The following is a 25661-nucleotide window of genomic DNA, read 5'->3' on the forward strand; positions in this document are numbered from 1 at the left end:
TGAGGGTATGCATGAGGATGCAGCTGGCGTGAACATATGGGTATTGATGATGTAATCATCCATTAGGTATTGAGGGAATAAGGCTACTGGATCAGAAAAAAACATTTTGTATAGATGATACCACAATAGTCCAGTGGATAAGGCACTGGCCTTGAAGTCAATAAATCTGGGTTTTGGTGCTGCTGCTGTAACCTTTGGCAAGCCACTTTAACTTCTCTATTCCTATGTGTCTGCATCTTTAAAATCAGAATAATGATTCTTATGCCCTCTTTTGTAAAGCACTTGGAGATCTAAGCATTATTATTCAGCTTCCCTGGAATTCTAATTTGCAATAAAAGGCAGCTATTTTATGCTCCTGCCTTTATAGACTTTCATTTCTCAGGGAATTGGGAGGTACTAGTTTGCAATTCCAATATTTTGAAAACTGCAAGGGCAAAAATGAAACAGTCAAACAATATAATGTCTGCAGAGCTCAAGCAAAGCCTGTTCCTAAATTCATACCAAGATCTAAATGTGTGTAAAATTTAATGCAAATAAATCATTTACTACTTTTTATTATTTATAAAATGCGTTTTAAAAAGAAAAGTGCAAAAATTGTCTTACATTTTCTCCACAAATAGAGCATTAATTATTGCATCACTAAAATGTATGTTTCACTTTAGAATGATTGCCATAAATGGGAGTTTCATGTGCAGATTAAGGGCATGGTAAAGACCCCAAGACAAGAGTGCTTGGCATTGCATGGGCAATACAATGGATTCCCTCATCAAATCTTTTTCCCTAGCTTGGTTTGTCACTTGCACAACTCTCAAATCAGACTGAAGTAGCTATAGCTAAGTTTGTCAGTCAAAAGAACAAAAGGACTTATTAATAGGCTAGATGTTGTAAAGAAAATGTTATTTCTAGAGCTAGTTAGGAAGTTACTGATTAAACATTTTTTCATCAGAAAATGCAGATTCATTAAATAGGTTTCTCAGGTCCAGGATGGAATTTTTGGTGTGTGAATGAGTCTAGAATAGCCATTGGCCAGAATAGCTAGTAGCCAGGAAGTTAGAGCACTGACCTAGGATATGTTCTGGGATACGGGTGACTGCTCTGTTCCAGGTTTCAGAGTAGCAGCCATGTTAGTCTGTATCCGCAAAAAGAAAAGGAGTACTTGTGGCACCTTAGAGACTAACAAATTTATTTGAGCATAAGCTTTCGTGAGCTACAGCTCACTTCATCAGATGCATGTAGTGGAAAATACAGTGGGGAGATTTTATATACACAGAGAACATGAAATAATGGGTGTTACCATACACACTATAACAAGAGTGATCAGGTAAGGTGAGCTATTACCAGCAGAAGAGCGGGGGCGGGAACCTTCTGTAGTGATAATCAAGGTGGGCCATTTCCAGCAGTTGACAAGAACATCTGAGGAACAGTGGGGAGCGGTGGGGAGGGGATAAACATGGGGAAATAGTTTTACTTTGTGTAATGACCCATCCACTCCCAGTCTTTATTCAAGCCTAAGTTAATTGTATCCAGTTTGCAAATTAATTCCAATTCAGCGGTCTCTCGTTGGAGTCTGTTTTTGAAGTTTTTCTGTTGAAGAATTGCCACTTTTAGGTCTGTAATCGAGTGACCAAAGAGATTGAAGTGTTCTCCGACTGGTTTTTGAATGTTATAATTCTTGATGTCTGATTTCTGTCCATTTATTCTTTTACGTAGAGACTGTCCAGTTTGGCCAATGTACATGGCAGAGGGGCATTGCTGGCACATGATGGCATATATCACATTGGGAGATGTGCAGGTGAACGAGCCTCTGATAGTGTGACTGAAGTGATTAGGCCCTATGATGGTGTCCCCTGAATAGATATGTGGACAGAGTTGGCAACGGGCTTTGTTGCAAGGATAGGTTCTTGGGTTAGTGTTTTTGTTGTGAGGTGTGTGGTTGCTGGTGAGTATTTGCTTCAAGTTGGGGGGCTGTCTGTAAGCAAGGACTGGCCTGTCTCCCAAGGTCTGTGAGAGTGATGGGTCATCCTTCAGGATAGGTTGTAGATGAGTGATGATGCACTGGAGAAGTTTTAGTTGGGGGCTGAAGGTGATGGCTAGTGGCGTTTTGTTGTTTTCTTTGTTGGGCCTGTCCTATAGTAGGTAACTTCTGGATACTCTTCTGGCTCTGTCAGTCTGTTTCTTCACTTCAGCAGGTGGGTATTGTAGTTGTAAGAATGCTTGATAGAGATCTTGTAGGTGTTTGTCTCCATCTGAGGGGTTATACATTAAAACATTGAAAAAATGTTGAATCAGCAAATGCGGTTGTATCGTAGAGCTTGGCTGTAGACAGTGGTTCGTGTGGTGTGGTCTGGATGAAAGCTGGAGGCATGTAGGTAGGCATAGCAGTCGGTAGGTTTCCGGTATAGTTATGTGACCATCGCTTATTAGCACTGTAGTGTCCAGGAAGTGGATCTCTTGTGTGGACTGGTCCAGGCTGAGGTTGATGGGTGGGATGGAAATTGTTGAAATCATGGTGGAATTCCTCAAGGGCTTCTTTTCCATGGGTCCAGATGATGAAGATGTCATCAATATATAGTGCAAGTAGAGTAGGGCCATTAGGGGAGGAGAGCTGAGGAAGTGTTGTTCTAAGTCAGCCATAAAAATGTTGGCATACTGTGGGGCCATGCAGGTACCCATAGCAGTGCCGCTGATTTGAAGGTATACATTGTTCCCAAATGTGAAAAACAGACTCCAGTGAGAGACTGCTGAATTAGAATTAATTTGCAAACTGGATACAATTAACTTAGGCTTGAATAAAGACTGGGAGTGGATGTGTCATTACACAAAGTAAAACTATTTCCCCGTGTTTATTCCCCACACACACACACACACACACACACTGTTCTTCACATGTTCTTGTCAACTGCTGGAAATGGCCCACCTTGATTATCACTACAAAAGGTTCCCGCCCCCACTCTCCTGCTGGTAATAGCTCACCTTACCTGATCACTCTTGTTATAGTGTGTATGGTAACACCCATTGTTTCATGTTTTCTGTGTATATAAAATCTCCCCACTGTATTTTCCACTACATGCATCCGATGAAGTGAGCTGTAGCTCAGGAAAGCTTGTGGCACCTTAGAGACTAACAAATTTATTTGAGCATAAGTACTCCTGCTCTGTTCCAGGTGAGGGCCCTAACTGTGGGTGGGTGGGGGGGTGAATTGAAAGATCTCTGTTTCATCCCAATTGTGAACCAAAAACAAATGTTGAAACCTCAAAACTTTTCACATAATAGGATTGTTGTTTTCCAGCTATACCTAGTTCTTTTTCACAACAGTGTCTTTCAGCACTTCCTCATCTGCCCCATTTATGATTATTGTTGCCAGTGTCTGGACTACAGGAATAAATTGTGATGTTATTGTACAGAAAAATGAATTGGCTCATCAAAAATGGGAGGGTTGAATCAAACAATTATCTGAGCAAGCAAAGCAATGTTATTCATTGAACCCATTTCCCTGTACTGCAGTTCAGAAGTTATATTTAACAGTCAGTGCTGGGAGTGAGGAAAGGTCAAGTAAAGTTACTTCATGTTTTACTGAACTGAATGTTATTAGAAGACCATGTGGAGAGGAAGAAGTGATGTTTTCTGGATTAGGAGGCTTTATTTCTTCCTTTGCAATCCAATTAATCATCTCCTCTTGAAATGCCTGGAGAATGCTCACACTTTTGAAATATCTAATGTATTACCTTACACTTTCTGTTATCATTCTAATAATATTGTGCTTGATTGAAGCTCTTCTAAGCCATGACATGAGCGAGAATAGGAGGAATTCTGGGTGACTCGGTGGCAAAACTCCCATTGACTCCAACAGAAGCTGCATCAGACCTCAGATGTCAAGTTAATGCATGAGAATTGAGAATAATGTCTATTGGCACAGAAGGGAGGCTGGCTATTCAGAAAGCCGACTAAAATACAAGTAGTAAACAAATTACAAAGTAGCAGCTATTTTTTTTAATTGCCTTCACGTTTAGGGCCAGATCTTCATCTGGTATAAATGACGACAGCTCCATTGGGCTCTTCATGTGCTAATGTCTGGTTTACACTTGAAAGTAACTGTCCATTAGGCAGTACGATTGATTTTTTAAATTTAGTAATACAGTTATTCCAGTACAAGCGCCATTGTGAATGCACTTGCTCCAGTATAAAGAAGAACTATAGCATAGTTATAGTTACCCCCGTGTGTGGATGCCGTTATATCAGTATGTTCCACTTTAACTATACCTGTATCATTAAAACAGTGCAACTTTCTAGGGTATAAAAGGCCTAAGATGTGACTTTCAACAAGTATAAGTAAAATGTTTGTACAAAGAAATATGTTTTTTAAACTTATGGTAGTGCTTAAACCCTGAATTTCCCTGGTATTGTGGGAATAAATGAGAACCTGATCGTTATTGGAGCAGGTGGGGGACGGGGGGAGAGAGAGAGAGAGTGTGTGCATGCATGAATATTATTTCCAGCAAAGCTTGTGAGGACAATTACAACTGAAAGTAACTGTATTGAAGAGATGGCGAAAGGCTGGTTGTTCGCTCCTAAAAGTAATCTGGATGTCAGAGCACTGTGTCCATTCGCTGTAGAGTTATCCTGCAACAAACACACAGAGTGAATTGTACCCAGATAAAAAGGCACTGCTGAAGGAGCTTTAAGACACATAGAAGAGTCCGTGTCTTTGATGAAAACATAAGTTTAGATTCTCAGTTACACTCTGGCCCCCTCCTGCACTAGTCTGGCAGTGCAAAAGGGCTGTAATATGGGTGTAAGTTACATTTACACCTACTTTAAGGCTCCTTTTAAACTGCCAAGTCAGTGTCAAGGGTCCTCAATGTGACTGAGAATCAGAATAATTTTGTTTTGATTGTATGTAAAGGATACAACAATCCTTTAGCTTTTGAAAATATTGTGTCCAATATCAGTGAGTGTTCTAACTTTCCTGTCAACCTCGCAAAAAATATATCTACATTAAAATGCATTATTATCTGACAGTGTTCTGCAGCAAATCAGGATAATTCCTGTGTTGTTGTAGCATACTGAATGCACTGTGCTATAGAAATCAATGAATTCTGCGTCAGGTTTGTCACACTCCTCTCCAAGATGCCTTTGCCCTACATCCATTCATTGCTTTTCCTAATAATACAGCATGAGCACTTTAAGGGATGCTCAAAAGAGTCTTCTAATCAAAAATTAAACAAACCAAGCAATTATTTAAAGCAAATTAATTTTTACTTTGGAGAAACTTAACCAACATTTTAGTCATTTTCATGAGCTTCATAACTTTTCCTTGATTAGAAGATTTATGCATTTATATATTTTTTTCTAAAAGTGTATGGACTTTGAGCCTATCTTTGTTCCAACTGAAGTGAATGGGAGTTTTGCTACTGCTTTCAGTAGCTGCCTGATTCAAGCCCATTGAAGTCAATAGAAAGATTCCCTTGAAGCAGTATTAGGCCCTGTAAGGGCTTTTACCTTTCTGCCACAGATGTCCGTCTTTCTCTATGGAAAATCCCACATCCTTAAACCCCCGAGTCATTGAGAAGGATAATTTATATTTTTACAAACATACTTTACTTTTAAAACCATACAAAAGGCAGTTACCCACTGGCTCTAAATATGTACCCTCCTCATGAAATATTCAAAACACTAGGTTTTTATTCATTTGTAACAGAATCAGTCATAGTAATGAGTTTCTTGGTCATGATAAAATGTCCTAAATATCCCTGTCCTGGGCAGAGAAGAGCTTTGAGGTTTTGCTTAAAGGAAGTTATGTAAAGTTTCATTACAGGATTTTTTAAAACCATGATCCTCTGGGAATTGTGATAGAACTACTTGCTAGCTGCCAGATAACATTTGAATGAGCTGAGAACAAGGACGAGTTACTCTTCTAGAGAGACAAGGTGGATGAGGTAATATCTTTTATTGGACCAACTGATAGTACCTCTAATACCTTGGTACCAACACAGCTACAACAACCCTGCATATCATGATTATGTGGTGTCTTATATGATGAGGATTAGAATTCATTGCAATAATAATTAGATGTTTCAGCTACTAATATCCACACCCTTGTATTGCAAAGGTATTTTTGTCCAATGTATGCTTTGTATATTGAAGACATTTATGTCTTGTATCACAGTATGGGGCAGAAGGTGAGGATAGGATCACTTTTAATCAACTGTAGAGTACAGGATCATAGTCCTGCTGTCCCAGATGCTGGCCACTCCCACAGTGAGGACAGTGAATCTCATGAGTTTGCAGAGCACAAAGTTTGTCTCTGTGGCAGATAAAATAAATGGGTTTTCCCCTCCTCTCTCTGTTCCATCCCCAGAATCAGTGGATCCCCTGAGAACTGTATGGACCTTGGCAGTCCACAAAGGTTACAGCTGTCTACTTGGAGTTCTTGTGCCTTTGCACTGGCTTCAAGAATACACGAGGTTTCTGGCCTTCGTTGGAGCTGTGCTGCCAGGCTCCTCCTCACAAAGAGTTCTATGGCGTGTTCACAGCCTTCCAAGGCTCTCTCTTGGGTGGGAGGATCTGCCCCTTACTGATTTAGGGCCTCTACCTACAAACAACTCCATGCAAGAAACTGACATTGAGGTCTTCAGTGGCAGTTCTACAGTGAAACACACCCTACTGAAGTCAGTGGAAAGAATCCCATTGACTTCAGCTTGGTATGAATCATGCTCATGGAAGACTTGTAGGATCACACCCTCATGACTGCAAACAGTTTGTAAAGTGTATTTCAATTAATATTTAACTTTTTGTTCCTAGAGGATTCCCGTCCAGCGTGTACTATTCCTCCCTTATACCTTTCATGACTCTGTATTTTTCTAAGTAAACGCTGCAATTTTTTTTAAAGTATGCATTGTCAACTTTTAATACATTTTAAATAATCTGCAGAGATGTGCCAAAGGATTATTCAGAGTTGTGGGGAGGGGGAAAGGCTGCAAAGGGTCAAAGAAAGCTTTGCATTAACCCACTGAAAAAGCTCAGATTGTAATGGGCAAAATAAAGAGTCTGTTTTCCTCTCCATATGCACACATAACTCCCATTAATATCAGTGGAAGCTATGTGCTTGGTCTTCATCCTACTCTCCTAACGTGAATGTAACTCTGACATCAGTGGCAGTTATACATGTGTAAGCATTATAGGACTGAACCCATACAGAGAAAACATTAGGCAAAGTATTAGGGAAATAATTAAAAATATAATTTAGTAAACTTAAGGGAAATGGCACATGAAATTGATTTTCTTATCTTATGTCCTATGCCCTCATTTTATGTGGAAGGTTAGAGTTTAGTTTATACAATCTGTGGTGGATAGAATGTCAGTGGCCCAAATTGTTCACACATTTGTACATTAGTACATCATTTCTGGGAACGTCTTGCCTGATGGGTTACATTTATAATGATGTTTATAGGATCTAAGGGAAAAATTCTCCTCTCCAATCTACACTGCAGTTTTATACTTCAATACCTACAGCATAGACTGGCAATGAACGTTTTGTCCTTCGGCTGTTTCCATTCGCTGAAGGACTGTGTGTCTGACATGTAGGATCATGAAACTTCTTACAAGTTTACAGCGGAATTTATCTGAGGTGGAGATTCTCGGTGGCATGAATTCTCCAATGATTTTGTTCCTTATTTCTTTGTACATTATAATGTACAGTGTGGCCTTTGTCTGCAGCAGGGCCATCGCTGCACAATATAATATCCTGCTCTCTGCTTTAAATTCAAAATGACTAAAATATCAACTGTATTTTTAACATTCTTTAATACTGTTCTCTATTGTGGGAAACTGCCACTCTGTGTGTATAAAACCCAATGAACTAAATTAGACTTTTTTGATGCATCATGGACTGAAAGATTGAGATCAAACTTGGAGCTGTAGGTTTCCCGTTAATTTTAAAAAAAAGGGGGGGAGACCTTAAATCTGCCAAAAATTGTGACAAAACTGTGCACGTGCAATAAAGGACACATCGTGTCATCCAATTACCATGGCGGGGGTGGGGGTGGCAGGGAAGGGCTGTAGAAACTGTCAACAGCATGGCAAGAAATACCAAATGAAAAGATTTTCAACTATTTTTATTGTTTATTGTAGCACCTATGGTGCTTTGTTGCAGTACAGAGCACTGCAATATTCGGTATATGGTACTATCAGTAGCAGGGAATCCAGGCAGTACAGAAATGTACAGCAAGCTTTTCTAAACTTCTTGCAATCGGAGATTAAAAACACACAGCCCACCAATTGAAGAAGATCCTTGTATGTTTATTTAGAGTCACACTGGAACATCCATATTTTTCCACACCAAGCTGTGCTTTTTCTACCAGTAGTAAGTTAATGGGACTCTGAGCAGAGTAAATTGACCATAATACTGGGTTTGGTTTGGGTTTTCGTTTTTTGGGGTTTTTTGTACTTTGGCTTGACCTCTACTCCGCCCATCTTTGTTCAGACCACATGCCTTCCTTGGAGATTGCATAGCTTTGATGATTTTAAACACTTTATGTGGTAGGTTAGCAATGCAGCATATCAAGCAGAACTCCCAGGGTTGTACATGAAACCCTGAGGCAGGCTTTGTCATAGTGAATTGCTGTTTTTCAGCACACAATCCAGGGGCACTTATGGCCTTCACTGTCTGCTTATTCTTTGTTGTGCGTATACATTGAGGTAATTCCTTGTCTCTCCGCCCTTTCTTACATCAGATTATTGTAGGCGTGCTTCTGCTCTACTACTTGCTTGGAATCAGTGCCTTAATTGGAGCAGTAGTGATTATAGTGCTTGCACCTGTCCAGTACTTTGTGGCAACAAAACTCTCACAGGCCCAAAGAAGCACATTAGTAAGTATCTCTGGTATTTCTTCATCCGTCTGCATTTAGAATTGCAAAGCGAAGCCTATGACATTGACCAAATACTACCTGGCAAAGATTGTGTAACAATCTAGAATGTCAAGGGCAGGATGTGAAAGTGATGAAAAGAGAAGCAGTAAGGACACAATTTGTCTTAGATTTATTCTCTTAAACAGGGTTGTTTTTTTCTCTTTACAGTAAGTAGCTTGAGATTTGATCATTTTTCTCCTTTCCCATCTTATAAATTAAAACTAAGTCAACTATCATTCTGTCCACTGAAATGCTATTGTACATAATAGAGCCAAATGCTCGTCCCATAGAAAGCCCCAAAAATGAACCTAGTTGGAGGGGGGCATAGGGAGAAGGACTCCTTCACTTTAACTCAGACCCAAGTCACAGAGCATAGGTGCGAGAACTATGGGTGCGAGGGTGCTGCAGCACCCCCGGGGTCCCGCCTGCCAGCCACACACGCCCAGGGTCCCAGCTGTTGGCCTCAGTTCAGTGGGGTGGGGTGGAACAGGGGTAAAGGGGTTGGCTTTCAGCACCCTCACTATTAAAAATGTTCCAGCGCCATTGTCACAGAGTATCTGTGCAAACACATCTCAGCTGTTACTGTAGCCTCTGAAAAGTACTAGCAGCCATGCAACATGATACATGCGGGGGTTTGATCAGTAGAACCCCATAGTTTGCATAGCCATTGGTCATCCCTTAACCCTGCCCTGGACTTGCACTTAAATTCTCCCCCACCCAATCGCCTGCACTGCTGCAGCCCAAGTTGCCACGGATCAGTGCTTCACCGCACAAAGAATGTGGAGCCCCCCTCTGAAGCCTGTCCCTATACTCAGTAGAATCACTAGTTCATTGCCTCTCCAGCCATGTGAGCCCATTTAAGGGGTCCAGGGACAAGATTTTCTCCCTTAGATCTACTTTGCCCTCAGTATGCACACGTAGCACTGAGTATTAATGGGAGTTATACATACGTATCCCCACCTCCAAATACCTTTCGTAGTATCAACTCATCTAGATGTGTGGTCTTCATCCCCATATCTGAGCAATAATGGGTTGCCTTGGAGAAAAAGGAAAGAATTTCGAAATGACATATGTGTTCAGTTTAGCACATCATTACTAGCACATTATACAGGAGCAGTCTGTGCTTTTAATTACCATGTAAAAATGTTTATTTCAGATTGTCAGCAGTTACTGAGAATTACTTACGTGGGGATATTTCATTACACAATGAAAATTCAGCAAACGCTTTGGCACTAGAAGCCAACCCCTTGGTGTGACTGAAAGCCCATGTAGGGGTGAGACTGTCATTAGGAACTAGGTGATTTAGGAGCACTGGTCCCATTTACAGTCAGTGGGACTTTGTGCTTCTAAGTCACCTAGACACTTTTGAAAATCACACCCCTAGAAAGGGAAAGTTGAATGGACAGAGCCATTGAAGATATTATTGACTGATTACCTGCTGTTGACTGCAGGCAGCTTGCACGGTGACACAGATCCTCATTCTAAGGTGCTCTAGTAATCCTCCTTAAATTAATTTACATGTAATTGTTGCAGGAATATTCCAATGAGAGACTGAAGAAAACGAATGAGATGCTTCGGGGCATTAAACTCCTTAAACTCTATGCGTGGGAACACATCTTTCACAGCAGTGTGGAGGAAACCCGGCAAAAGGAAATGACTAGCCTTAAGGCCTTTGCTCTCTATACCTCCGTATCAAGTAAGTTGCTTCCTTATCACACTGATGAGCTCATGTACTGGTACATTATTACCTCCTAATGAGTTTACCATTTCTCAGCTGGCATAGATCCTACCACTTTAGGGTCTGATCCCATACTCCTTACTGTGCACACAGATCTTCCCTTTGATTCAAAAGGGTTCTACCTGTATGAGGTTTATGCATGTGTGCCCTGAATAATTAGGTCCTTAATGGGCTAAAGAAACTAAATATCTAAAAAAATGTCAGTTCAGGTGATCCATGGAATTTTTTCTCTTTTACAAAATGTGAATTTGGAGGTCAGGGTGAAGGACAAATAGCAGCAGCTAGAGGAGGGCTCCCTGGGGGAGTTTAGTGCTGTGTAGCCTGCCTCATCTGGCTCTGCCTATGCTTCCCAATCCTGTGTAGCATCATTTTTTCTATTTTTTTCAGTCTTGAGCCTCACTGGAATGGAGAGCGTCAGTCATGTGATGGTTTTGTGATGTGTGCAAATTAAACTAGCGTTTGTACGTGGGTCTGCAGATTTGAAAAGTCATCACAATTTCTTGTACAGCCCCAGTAATCCAGGATTATCTGAACTTCAACCTACAAAATCTTGTGTAAAATAGTGGATTTAGGGCCTGTTGCTGCACTGTGATGCAGTGGTGAAAAAGCCTGCTTGTATAGCACTTTCACTTTGAGAATTGTCTGGCTAGCGTAACTGAGGTTTCTCAGCGGAAGCAGTCTGTATTGCCGCCTGAGGAACAGTAATAGGATCCTATTGGAGTTGGGAAGTGCCAAAGGCAAAGCAGAGATACTTGGTTTTATTCAGGACAACACAGTGTCTTGCTGTGCATCATTTAGGGTTGTAAAAAGTTCCTGTATATACAGACTAGAAGTGATTGCCTAATTGCTGCTTTAACTGGGCCTGTGACTTCATAGGGATTTTTTCTATGAACAGTAGACAGCTAAAAAACCTAGATGGTTTCCTTATGAAACTATGGTGATTCTCAGCAGGATCCTAGCATTCTGGGGATGTGTGAAGCTGCGAGACCCCAAGCAATTTTCAGCATTCCAGCTTTTTTTTTATTCCCTCTTCAATCTTACTTCATTTCTTAGCCTTCTGTAAAGCATTTACTCTCTCTTTGAGTTGAGCTGAGCCAAGCCTATAATTGAAGAGGTTGTAAAAAGTTACTCCTGACCTGAGGTTATAGGATCTGCACCTTTGCTGCTTTAGCTTAGGCCAGGTTTATACTACAAACTTACATCAGTAGAACTAAGTTGCTCAGGGGTGTGAAAAATCCACACCCCAGAGTTATGCAGTTATAACGACCTAGCTCCCTGGTGTAGACAGCGCTATACTGATGGGAGAATTTCTCCCATCGACATAGTTACGGCCTCTCACGGAGGTGGATTAACTATGCCAATGAGAGAAGCTTTCCTATTAGCACTGTAGCATCTTCCCTAAAGTGCTACATCAGTGCCACTGCAGCTTTTTAAGTGTAGACCTGCCCTTAAGCTGTCAATAGAGCTGCATTGATTTACATTAGCTGATGCTCTGGCTATACGGGGATTATAAAGGCACAGAACTCATTAGTTTTCTCAATATAGATATAAATAGAATGACAGGCATAACCAACATTAGATCTGCTGTCTGGGTTTCAGGCGTCTTTTATATATATTCTTTATTTTTTGTTCACATCCATAAGTGAAAACTTGTCAACCTCATTGTCTCAAAGCAATAGTGTAAAAATACAAGTATGTGTCCATACAAATTAGCTCCAAAAATGATGCACCAGTAATAACTTATTAAGAATCACAATAGTGACTCAAAACAGCACAGAAAAATAGCACTATTGTGATATTAACTAGGTGGAGATAACTTGATGGAGACTCTTGGTTATTATCCTGGCAGTACAAAGCAATGGAAATTTAATTTTGGTGAGTTTTGCAGAACACTTGATCAGGTAAACATAATTCATTAGAATGGATAACTCTAGCATTCCAGTCTGCCTGTCTATCAAAATTTCTAAGGTACTTATCCCTGTAGTATATAAGCGTTGGTATCTATATACCTGGTATCACCACAATAAAATATATATTGCACCTGAGAATGTAGTAATAATACATGATGATGTCATCCTCACTCTTTTTCTCTCTATATAAAGCTATGTGTTGCCTGTGTAAGATTTTATTTTTAAAAGTAAAGGGAAAAGGGTGAGAGATATGTTGGAGATACTTTGTGTGTCACTGGGCAAGAGGAAGGATAGACATTTTTCAGGACAATGGGAGCAGAAGAAATTGGATATTTTCTAGAATTTGTTTTTAAATGTTCTGAACGTTGAATCTTGAAGATGGTATCTTATCTCTACTTAACCAATAACCTGAACAGGAGGAAGCAGTTGAGTATACCTCACCTTTGAGGGACAGATTTTCAGTGGATCACAATAAATGCATTTGCAACATTTATGGGTATATCAGTGAGAAGTGGCTTTAAGAGAACCTTCATTTGAATACACAGATTGGTAGTTAAATGTCTGTCACTTCACTCATGTACACAAATGCAGAGTTTTGCATTTGCAGGGAACTGCAGTGGATGCTGCAGGCACTTTCTTGAAAACAGGCTCTGACCATCGATTTGATAAATTGCCCCTGTCAGAATCAAACCAAGGAGGACAGCTTAGCAGTGATGCAAAGTATTTTCAGTGAAAAGCAAGTTTTGACTTTTTTAACAATGAATTTGTTACCAGCAGCACAACCGCCTCCTGTGAGTTTTCACACAATGCTGGTAAATGAGAGATTCACAAATGTATGCTGTGCAGCTGTAGCATGTCGGTTGCAAGAAAGCTTGTCTCTGTCACCATTAAAATAGTTTCATTTAAAGAAATTAGTTGGCCCCATTGAAATAACTGGCAAAACTCCCATGGACTTCCATAGAATCAGGATTTCACCTCCAGTCCTGCCCACAACAACCATTTTCCCCCTACCCGCAAGTGAATCAGTTGGATAGGTCACTGTTATGATCATATGCTGGAGGAGAATATTGCCGGTGGGCAGTCTGCAGCAGAAGAGGGTCTATCCATGACCAAACTTTGCTGTGTTCTCTGCTTAGACATGCACAAAAACCAAATCTATGTACTTCAAAACTCCCACAGGTAAACTTCAAATACAGTGGCTTAGTGGATTTAAGAAACCCACAGCTGCAGGATGCAAATTTCTTAAAGGCCTTAGGAAAACATTCCTTATCCTGCATCATAATTTCTCCATATTTCATACATGTGACAACTGTGCAGCAGGAAGGTCATGGGGGACAGAGTTGAGGTGGTTTTGAACTTCAGCACAAAAATTTCATTTTATCTTTTTTTAAATGTAAACTTGACTTTGAATTTTCCAGGCTTTTAAACATTTGTGGGTTGTTTGGGAGGGAACGGAGGGGGGAAATCATTTTCCTTTCAAAAAAATTGCCTAATTATTGATCAATATTCACAATTTAATTCTAGCTTTAACCAAGTTTTTGCCTGGAAATATAAATATATGCAATATTAATTAATGCAAATACTCTAAATAAGAATTAGAGCTACATTAACATGACAAATTCATTTTTTTAAACATATAGAACATGAAAAAATGGAGAACGTTTTCAGGATTCATTACAGATCTTTTTTAATGTTTGAAAACAGGAAGGATCGTCTACCAATGTCTAACAGCACACTAAATCCTTCTGGGAGTTCATGTCCAAAAAAGGACAGCCAGGGAGTCAGCCAGAATTGTTTGAGGGTCAAATGAGGACATTCCGCAGGAGAAGATAAAATAACTTGGGAATATTTTTACTGTCTGAACATTGACTAAGCCTGGTGAGAGGAAAAGACAGGAATGGATATAAATAAAAATTGAGGTTAACCTCTTTCTTTAGTGTTACGAAACTACTGGTATTTTCCTATGATAGATGCAATGAGGTATCTCATAATACGCTTAGGCTTGGAAGAAGTAGATTTTTATCGGTAAATGTCAGTAAACATCGACTTCTTTGTACACACATGAACTGAAGAAAAAATATTTCCATCAATAATATTTGGAATTTACAGATAGGCAAAGTAAGAGAATACTGCTTGAGATCTTCTTAGAGTTTGATTTGAGGATATTTGCTTTGTATATTATGACAGCTGATGTTGACAGTTTCATAGATTCATAGATATTTAGGTCAGAAGGGACCAATATGATCATCTAGTCTGACCTCCTGCACAACAGAATTTCACCCACCACTCCTGCGAAAAACCTTTCACCTATGTCTGAGCTATTGAAGTCCTCAAATCGTGGTTTAAAGACTTCAAGGAGCAGAGAATTCTCCAGCAAGTGACCCATGCCCCATGCTACAGAGGAAGGCGAAAAACCTCCAGGGCCTCTTCCAATCTGCCCTGGAGGAAAATTCCTTCCCGACCCCAAATATGGCGATCGGCTAAACCCTGAGCATATGGGCAAGATTCACCAGCCAGATACTACAGAAAATTCTTTCCTGGGTAACTCAGATCCCACCCCATCTAATATCCCATCACAGGCCATTGGGCCTATTTACCATAAATATTTAATTACCAAAACCATGTTATCCCATCATACCATCTCCTCCATAAACTTATCGAGTTTAATCTTAAAGCCAGATAGATCTTTTGCCCCCACTGCTTCCCTTGGAAGGCTATTCCAAACAGTTGAGTTTTTCACTGTTATAAAACTTTAATGACAGCAGAAATTGAGATTAAAAACATTAAATAATTATTGTGTGACCCCTTTTAATTTCCTATAACTGTGAAAATTTAAATCAATAAAAATTGAAAAAATGCTTAGAATCCATAATTTTGAACTGTGAAAATGTAAATCAATAATTGGAAACAATGCTTAAAAATAAATATAGATAGCTATAAAAATAATAAAACCCCCATAAAAATCAAATTTCACCAAGCCAAAATAAAAGAACATTAGAATGGATGACTCTACCATTCCAGTCTGCCTGTCTGTCTATCAAAATTTCTATACACATTAAATGACTGCTTCATGGAGCAGCTTGGAACCCCCAAGGAAAGAAGCAATGTATTACCTTATGGTCCATCTAGCCCAGCATCCTGTCTCTGACAGTGGCCAGTGCCAGATGCTTCGGAGAATATGAGCAGAACAGGGCAATTATCAAGTGATCGATGCCCTGTCATCCAGTCCCAGCTTCTGGCAGTTGGAGGTTTAAGGACGCCTGAAACATGGGATTGCCTCCCTGACCATCTTGGCTAATAGCCATTGATGGACCTTCCTCCATGAACTTATCTAGTTCCTTTTTGAACCCATTTATACTTTTGCCTTCACAACAGGCCGTGGTAATGAGTTGCACAGGTTGCCTGTGTGTTGTATGAAGTACTACTTTATGGTAGTTTTAAACCTGCTGTTTTGTTTTAAAATTGCCTATTCTCATCGGGTGACTATTAGTTCTAGTATTATGTGAAGGGTTAATAACACTTCCCTATTCACTTCCTCTATATCTTGCATGATTTCGTAGACCTCGATCATATCCCCGCTAAGTTGTCTCTCTTTTAAGATAAACAGTCCCAGTCTTTTTAGTGGTTCCATACCCCAACTCATTTTTGTTGCCCTTCTCTGCACCTTTTCCAATTCTAATATATCTGTTTTGAGATGGGGTGGCCCGAACTGCACACAGTATTCAAGGTGTGGGTGTATCATGGTTTTATATGGTGGCATTATGATATTTTCTGTTTTAATATTTATCTCTTTCCTAATAGTTTGTTAACTATTAACTATTAACTATTCCTAATACATTGTTAACCTTTTTTGACTGCCACTGAACACATAAAGAAAGTTTTCAGAGAACTATCCACAATGTCACCAAGATTTCTTTCTTGAGTGGTAACAGCTAATTTAGACCCCACCATTTAGTACATATAGTTAGGCTTGGTTTTGCTAATGTGCATGACTTCGCACTTTTCAACATTGAATTTCATCTGTCATTTTGTGACAAAGTGACCCAGTTTAGTGAGATTCCTTTGTAGCTCTTTGCAGTGAGCTTAGGGCTTAACTATCTTGAATAAGTTTGTATCATCTGCAAATTTTGCCATGCCACTGTTGACCCACTTTTCCAGATCATTTATGAATATGTTGAATACCACAAGTCCAAGTACAGATCCTTGGGAGAACCTGCTATTTACCTCTCTCTCCATTGTAAAAACTGGCTATTTATTCTTACACTTTGTTTCCTATCTTTTAACCAGTTACTGACCCATGAAAAGACCCTCCCTCTTACACCATGACTGCTTAGTTTGCTTATGAGCCTTTAATGAGGGACCTTGTTACAGGCTTTCTGAAAGTCCAAGTACACTATATCAACTGGATCACTCTTGTCCACATGATGTTGGCGTCCTCAAACAATTCTGATAAATTGGTGAGGTATAATTTCCCTTGACAAAAGCCGTATTGGTTCTTCCCTAACATATCATGTTTATCTATGTGTCTGATTATATTGTTCTTTACTATCGTTTCAACCAATTTGCCTGGTACTGAAGTCATTCTTACTGGCCTGTAATTGCCAGAATTGCCTCTGGAGATTTTTTTTTAATTGGTATTATGTTAGCTACTCTTCAGTCATCTGGCAATAGGTTACATACCACAGTGAGTAGTTCTGCAATTTCATATTTGAGTTCCTTCAGAACTCTGGGGTGAACACCATCTGGTCCTGGTGATTTAGTACTGTTTTAATTTACCAGTTTGTTCTAAAACCTCCTCTATTGACAATTCAGTCTGGGACATTTCCTCAGATTTGTTACATAAAAAGAATGGCATGGCTGTGGGGGCCTCCATATCCAATATCCTCTGCAGCAAAGACTAATGTAAAGAGTCCTTGAGTGATCCTTGATCATCCAATGGTCCCATTGACTGTTTGGCAGGCTTCTTGCTTCTGATGTAATTAGCTAGTTGCTCTTCAAATTCTTTTTTGGATTGCCTTATTATACTTTACATTTGACTTGCCAGAGTTTATGCTCCTTTCTATTTTCCTCATTAGGATTTGACTTCCAGTTTTTAAACGATACGTTTTTGCCTCTAACCACCTCTTTTACTCTATAGTTTAGCCATGGTTGCATTTTTGGTGCTCTTACTATGTTTTTTTTTTTTTAATTTTGAGTATACATTTAGTTTAAAAACATCTATTATAATGTTTTAAGCTAGTCTTCATGCAGTTTGCAGGCATTTCACCTTTGTGACTGTTCCTTTTAATTTCCGTTTAACTAGCTTCTTCATTTTTGTGTCGTTCCCCTTTATGAAGTTGAATGCTACTGTAGTGGGTTTCTTTGGAATTTTTCCCGTACAAGGATGTTAAATTTAATTACATTATGGTCACCATTTCCAAGCAGGTCAGCTACATTCACCTCTTGGACCAGATACTGTGCTCCACTTAAGACTAAATCAGGAATTACCTCTTTCCTTGTGGGTTCCAAGCTGCTTCATGAAGTAGTCATATAATGTGTATAGAAATATTGTCTCTGCATCTATTCCGAAAGTGACACGTATCCAGTCAATCTGAGAATAGTTGAAATCCCTCATTATTTTTGCAGTTTCTGCCTTTGTAGCCTCTCTAATCTCCCTGAGAATTTCACAATTGCTGTCGCCATTCTGATCAGGTGGTTGGTAGTATGTTCCTCTTACTATACTCTTATTATTCAAGCATGGAATTTCTATCCAGAGTTCTATAGTTCTACGGTACTTTGGTTCATTTAAGATTTTTACTTTATTTGACTCTGTGATTTCTTTCACATATAGTGCCACTCTCCCACTGATGCCACCCACTCTGTCATTCCTATATATTTTTGTACCCTGGTTACTGTGTCCCATTGGTTATCTTAATTCCACCAAATTTCTATGATGCCTGTTATATCAATATCCTCATTTAATGCCAGGCGCTCCAATTCCCCCATCTTAGTATTTATCCTTCTAGCATTTAAATATAAGCACTTGTGCATTTTGTCAATATTCTGTTGCTTGCCTTCGTGTGTTATATTTAAATAGGACTTTTTTTCCCCACTGTTCCTCACTAGCTCCTACGTGTATTTTACCAACTTCTTCCCGGTGCTCTTTACTAGGATATAGAGTTCCCCTACTAATAAATTCATCCCTAATATGCCTAATGCCCTTCTTAAAAGAGATTTAAGAGAGTGCTATGTTCAGTAATGACAACAAGCAGATATCTTTCCCATTCTTGTCAAGCTTCAGACGGGTAGCTGTGTTAATCTGGATCTGTGAAAGCGGCAAAGAGTCCTGTGGCACCTTATAGACTAACAGACGTATTAGAGCATGAGCTTTCATGGGTGAATACCCACTTCGTCAGATGCATGTAGTGGAAATGTCTCTGCCATTTTTTTAAAGGGCCAGCTAATAAATGCAAAGTTCTTGGTTCAGGCTTGTAGTAGTGATGGAATAAACTGCTGGCTTAAGTCAAGTCTCTGACTGCTTCCAAATCATTGGAAAGTCCTCAATTCCTTGATTAGAATGCTTAATATAAATTTATAGTCCAGTGGCTGGAGCAGGAGAGAGACAAGCAGCTGCAGCCCTAAAGTGACCATTTTGTAACTGGTTGCTGTGTGCTGACATTCTCTCTTCCAGCTGAATGCACTAAGTGGACTGTTTCCCCCAGCAGAAGGAATATGACTGTCTCAAAACTTCTGCATGTTGCATAAATGACTAGTGAAGAATTCTCAGCCTTCTTGATATGCTTTGAAACTTTAAGGTCTGAGTGATTGTCCCTTGTGCTTCCTGTTTGGTCTGGGTTTCCTGTTCTGGGTACTAATCAGCAGCTGGACTGGACCTCTACAGCATTGAGCTTCTAAGGCAAGATAACATCATCTGAGGCCTGACAGGGAGTTTCGAGAGGGAGTTCTCCAGGTGAAGGAGGAGCAAATACGGGACTGTGGGGCTGGAGAGAGAGTTTTAGAAGAAAAATTCCCCTTGTTTGAAGTCTCAATGATGGCAATAACTGTCCTTTGGGGTACAGAGAAGAAGTTCTGATTCTTGCTTGCATATTTATACCTGCCTCTGGAAATTTCCACTACATGTATCCAACAAAGTGGGTATTAACCCATGAAAGCTCATGCTCCAATACGTCTGTTAGTCTATAAGGTGCCACACAACTCTGCCGCTTTTCCCATTCTTGTGGGTTAACTATTGCACAGAGTGACCTGAAGAAAAGCTCTGTGTATGCTTGAAAGCTTCTCTCTCTCACCAATAGAAGTTGGTCTACTAAAAGAGATTACCTCACCCACCTTGTCTTTTTAATATCCTTGGATGTTGTAACATGGCTACAACAGCACTGCATATTGCACAAATTGCATAGCTGCATAAATCCCAGGCCTTTCCACTAGTGGGTGCAGGAAGCTTGAGAACAAAATTCTTAATTAAATCAGTGGCTCTTTAAAACAAATTACTAGAATATATATAAATGAGATATCTGTGACCTTTCTAAGTTCACCTCTTGCTATAGTGAGAAAAATATTTAACTAAGGGAAAGGAATTAGTTTTCTTTATTTTTTCAATAGATTTTAAATTTTTTCTTTTTCTCAATTATACTCAGATAGTGAAATAAGACTGGGCAAAACAAAAGCTCAAGTAAATGGGTTTAGATAGAGGAGTGAATAGCTTGTGATGTGACCACAGCTGACTCTGACAAAAACAAGCAAGGTTCTTCCTATGCTTCCAAACAGATAATCAGTCATTATGTAAAGTTGTTAGTTTATATTCATGTCCGGTCTGAAAGTGGACCCCAGCCAGAAGCCACACATTCTTTCCAGTCCCCAACCATCTGTGCTTAATAACCTGGCCATATTGGGGAAATCAATGACACCATACCACAGGAGGGACCATACAGCTAGAGGACAGAGAGGAAACTACAGTTCATTATTTGTATTGCAGCAGCACCTGTAGGCCCCATCATATTTAGGCACTGTACAAATACATATCAAGAGACAGTCCCCATCCCAAAGAGGTTACAATCCAAATGGACAAGACTGATAAAACAAGTATTATTATCCCTATCTCCTAGATGAAGAATGAGTCAGAGAATCAAGTGACTTGCCCAAGGTCACAGAGGAAGTCAGTGGCCGAGCTTGGAATAAAAGCCAAGTCTTCTGAAGCCCAGGTCACAAGCCTTAATCACAAGAACACCTTTTTTCCCCACTATGTGAAGAGATTTCAGCTCTATCCCTAGCGTCAGGGATCTGCAGCTTTTGGGACCATTCTCTGCAGATTCTTGTACCTAAGCAACCCCACTCGTTTCCCCTTCTGTTAGGTCACAAACCCTGACTCACAGAAGAGATGGTTACAAGAAAATATCAGTATAAAAACCTGTCACTCTTCCCAACACCTGCCCCTTTCCTTGTTATTTTTTACTAACAGGGAAGCTGTAGTCCTGCAATTTTATAATAGAACCTTTAAATGATTCTCTCCTGAAATATAGCAAAATAGGATGGGCCAAATCCATTCCTGGTGTATACAGAGAATGACTCAATTGAAGCCAGGGATTAATATGATCTTTCAGCAGTAACCTGACAGTTAACTCCTGTCTCAAAATGCATCTGTTACTGTAATCATGATTGTAATTATTTTGGAATGTTACTGAGTGGAGGATATGTCAGTAATGGCACAATTGCTACCTATCGCACCAAAAGAGCACCAGAAAAAAGAAAAACTTCCTCTTGACAGTGCAATGCAATGTATAAACCAATAATCTATCCATACAGTGATTTGATGGGTGCTGTGTATTTTTACAATCTGGAGTGCAATATACTGTGGACACCATAAAAAAAAAATACAAATATATTGGCTGCAGTAGTTAAATTTACCACAATATTTGTGTATTTCTCCTATTCTAAACATAGGAAATGCCATAGTAAAGTCAAATACTAGTTTATATTGTATACTCATTGTATTGTAAATATTTTCGACTGCTCAGTATAAACTATCTAAATAGTGATGCATGTTTTCCTTCACAGTTTTCATGAATGCAGCAATACCAATTGCAGCTGTACTTATAGTAAGTATGAACTTTTCTAAATAGCAGTGTTTACAAGCCAGATCGACCTGATTTTTCGTAAAGCGAAGGCTGGGAGATTCCAAACTGAGATCTGTCAAATGCTGCACCAGAAACATCTGATTTCACTTGCTTTTGCTAATCTAAAAAGAAGTGCCTAAGGGTTTTTTTAAATATTACTTCCCTAGTGGCTAAAGGGGTAAGCTGTAGGCATGATGTAGCTTTCTTTTTAGTAAGGCTTTTGACACAGTCCCACGTTACATTCTCATAAGCAAACTAGGGAAATTTGGTCAGCGTGAAATTACTGTAAAATGGGTGCAAAACTGTTAAAATACCATATTCAAAGAACAGTTATTCATAGCTGGCGGTTAAACTAGGGGGACAAATTTTGTGGGGTCCTTCAGGGATCAGTCGTGGGTCTGTTACTGTTCAATGTTTTCATTAATGACTTTGATAATGGAGAGGAGAGTATGCTTATAAAATTTGTGTATGACCCCAAGCTGGGAGGGGTTGCAGGCACTTTGAAAGACAGGATTAGAATTCAAAAGGACCTTGACAAATGGGAGAATTGGTCTGAAATCAACAAGATGAAATTCAATAAAGAAAAATGCAAAGTACTACACTTGGGAAGGAGAAATCAGATGTACAAATACAAAATGGGAAAAAACTGGTGAGGTGGTAGTACTGCAGAAGATCTTGGGTTTAACATGGATCACAAGTTGAATACATTCTGGGGTGTATTAACAAGAGTGTTGTATGTAAGATATGGGAGGCAATTGTTCACTCTGCTTGGCACTGATGAGGCCTCACCCGGAGTACTGGGTCCAGTTTTAGGTGCCACACTTTAGAAAGATGTGGACAAATTAGAGAGAGTCCAGAGGACAGCATGTTTTAGTCTTGAGAAAAGAAGACTGAGGAGGGATCTGATAAGTAAGACTGCAATTCTGTCACAGAGGTCATGGATTCCGTGACTTTTGTAGCTGCAATGGCCGGTGCAGCTGATCCCTGGGCCAGCTGCTCGAGCGCCCTGTGGCCTGCCACACCGGGTGCTGCTGGAGTAGCCCTGGGGCCAGCCACACCGGCTGCTGCTCAGGTGGTCCCGGGGCGACTGAGCAGTGGTCCCAGGGTCATCCCTGAGGGAGGGTCTGAGCAGCGGTCCCAGGAGCTTCCCTGGGGCCAGCTGCACCAGTCGCTACTCGGGTGGCTGGCCCGGGGGAAGCACCCAAGCAGCGGTCCCTGGGGCCTCGGAACAGGGGTGGCTGGGGGGGTAGTCAGCCCCCGCGGCCAGTGCAGGGGCTAGGCATCGGCCCCTGGACCCCCACGGCAGCCATGTACTGGGGCCCCCCAGAGCAGCAGCACCCTGGGCCCCAGGAGCTGCTAAGTTTTAGTCAGGGGTATTTATATAGTAAAAGTCATGGACAGGTCACCGGCCGTGAATTTTTTTTTTATTGCTCGTGACCTGTCCATGACTTTTACTAAAAATACCCATAATTAAATCTTAGCCTTACTGATAAGTCTTCAAATACGTTAAGGGCTTTTTATAAAGCGGGACGATGATCAATAGTTTTCCATCGCCACTGAAGGTGAGATAACAAGTAATGGGCTTAATCTGCAGCAAGGAAGATTTAAATAGGATATTAGAAAAAACTTTCTAACTATAAGGATAGTTAAGCTCTGGAACAGGCTTCCAAGGAACCTTGTAGAATCTCCATCATTGGAGGTTTTTAAGAACAGAACAAACAAGTGTCAGGGATGGTGACGGCATACTTGGTCCTACGTCCCCAGGGGGCTGGATTAGATGACCTCTAAAGGTCCTCACCAGCCCTACATTACTATGATTCGGTAACGGTCCAACCCATTCCCACTGAAGTCAAGCCTTTTGAATCAACAGTAACAGAACTATATGGAACAAAACTCCTTATTCTTCCCAGACTCACCACAGATCTGGGACTGTGTGTGCACCAAGCTTTTTCTTAACCTTTCCCACAGTGGCAGAAGCCTTAGCACAGCTCTATTGGTGGTAGTCACAGTGGAAGCATGAGTGCAGACAATCCCACAGGCATTTTTATCTTTGTATCCTCTAACCCTGCTTAGAACAAGTCTAGACAAACATGGTTGTAAAATCACTGGCACCTTGTCTGCACTCATGCTCTGCATAGGACTAAAACCTATGGAGCTAAAATGGTGCCACTACAATGGGGAAAAATTTTAAGCTTGGTGTAGACCAGGCCTTGAGGAGAGAAAGACCTTAATGATTTGCAGGTTGAGGAGTAATTACTGAGCTCATGCAATAAATATCAGAAAATAGAATCCCAGGGGGACTTTGCTTGAATGAGACTGGGTTGAAAACTCTGCAAGGAGCTCAGACTATGGCCCACCATGGATCTGGTTATTCAGGACTAGATATTCTGTATGCAGTGTGACATGATTTGAAGCGCCATTCTAGCAAATTTTATTTTTTCTCAGTCATCAATGATCTCACCATTAAAGCATATATGGGTCTTGCCTGCTTTTTTGTTCTTTTGTTTATTTGCTCCTGCAGCTCAATTCTCTGCCCTTGCATGGGTGAGTAGGGGACAGGAGGCCATGAGAAAGAGGTGCAAGGCACCTCCCGTCCTTTTCACTTACTGCAGTGTCTAAGCACAACTACAATCCCTGTGCTTGGGGCACTGGGACTGCTCCCTTACAGCCCCTCTCACAATTTGTCATAGCCCTGAACCTTGTCTCCCACATACACGCTAGCCTATAGAGCTGGCAAGGTGCCCCGGGGAGCAGGCTGCACCATTCAAAGGGATGGAGTAGTGTCCATGTCCCCCCTTCTCACTTCAGAACTATGGGAGGGATAGTACCTCTCGGACACAATCCCTCCCGGAGCGCTTGCTATGGTTGGGTGGCTCCATATTAACAACCCGTGTGTATACTAGTAGTTAAATGCTACAATCTGACCCTTAGTGTGCTTGTCTCTTTTTACTTATCACACAACCAAATGTATGCCTCTTGCCACTGGATGAAAGGAATTACAGCAACATGAGACCAAAAGCTGAGACCATAAAAATCTTCTTACATAACTGATGTATGAACAGCAAATTGTAACAACTATATAATGACTGTCAGGAGGAGCTCTGCAGTGGTTGGTTGCATGATGTTTCCCAATTAAAACAATACACTGACCATTACAAGATGGAGAATACAGTGCAATGTGAAACATTTGCTTCTTTTAAGACTGTAATCATTGTATCTTTGTAGACATTTGTGGTCCATGCCCACTTGACTGGAAATGCTGACTTCTCCCCATCAGTGGCCTTTGCCTCACTCTCCCTCTTTCACATTCTTGTTACCCCGCTGTTCCTGCTCTCCAGTGTGGTCAGATCTACTGTCAAAGCTCTGGTCAGGTAAGAGTTGCTGGATGAAACCTCCCTCCATTTGAGAGCCATTATTGTTCAATTCCCCAATGTATAATTCAAAAATAATGCTGTGGTTATTTTTCATCATTATTTGGAAATTGCTTTCCAGACTCTTACCTTAAGTGTTGTCCCATGTTATGATATGTGGACCAAATTCTCTGAACTAGGTGAAATGGAGCTAACTAGCCTGATACTGCAGCCATTTACACCAGCAGAGAATTTGGCCCTGCGTATTTTCAGTTGATCGTTACTGCAAAGTGTAAGGATTTGCCTGTTAATAAATTATTGTATTCACTGTATAGATTTTGTTGTGTAAAATGAACATCACTGTGGTGGCTACAGTGTATTCTGTGCTGCGCTCTGTTTGTGTGTGCACATGCATGCATCTGTGTATATAGAAACAGGAAATAAGCGATAAAAGCTCATTTAAGGGTTGGGTTTTTTTTGTTTAAAATCAGCTATATCTCTCCCTCCCACATAAAAACATGTGGAAGGGAACAAAATAATCACAAAAGCACATGAACATCAATGTGTATCACTTGCGCTGAATTCTTTTTCCCTGATTCTGGCTGTAAGTCCAGGGAGAATTAGATTTTAGCAGGGAAAGCTCTGTG

At 40.4% G+C, this 25661-nt stretch overlaps 1 protein-coding gene across 2 annotated transcripts in view; it reads left to right on the forward strand.

Moving 5' to 3' along the window:
- The window catches only part of ABCC8 (ATP binding cassette subfamily C member 8), a 138206-nt gene that overhangs the window by 38251 nt on the left and 74294 nt on the right, over window positions 1-25661 (forward strand). For both annotated transcript variants that reach the window (XM_077820060.1, XM_077820061.1), the window contains exons 9-12: window positions 8733-8867; window positions 10440-10602; window positions 21606-21646; window positions 24890-25035. In XM_077820060.1, coding sequence (XP_077676186.1) covers window positions 8733-8867; window positions 10440-10602; window positions 21606-21646; window positions 24890-25035 — 485 coding nt within the window. The remainder of the gene's footprint in view (window positions 1-8732; window positions 8868-10439; window positions 10603-21605; window positions 21647-24889; window positions 25036-25661) is intronic.

The sequence above is a fragment of the Eretmochelys imbricata genome, chromosome 6 (genome assembly GCF_965152235.1).
Source record: "Eretmochelys imbricata isolate rEreImb1 chromosome 6, rEreImb1.hap1, whole genome shotgun sequence".
NCBI lineage: Eukaryota > Metazoa > Chordata > Testudines > Cheloniidae > Eretmochelys > Eretmochelys imbricata.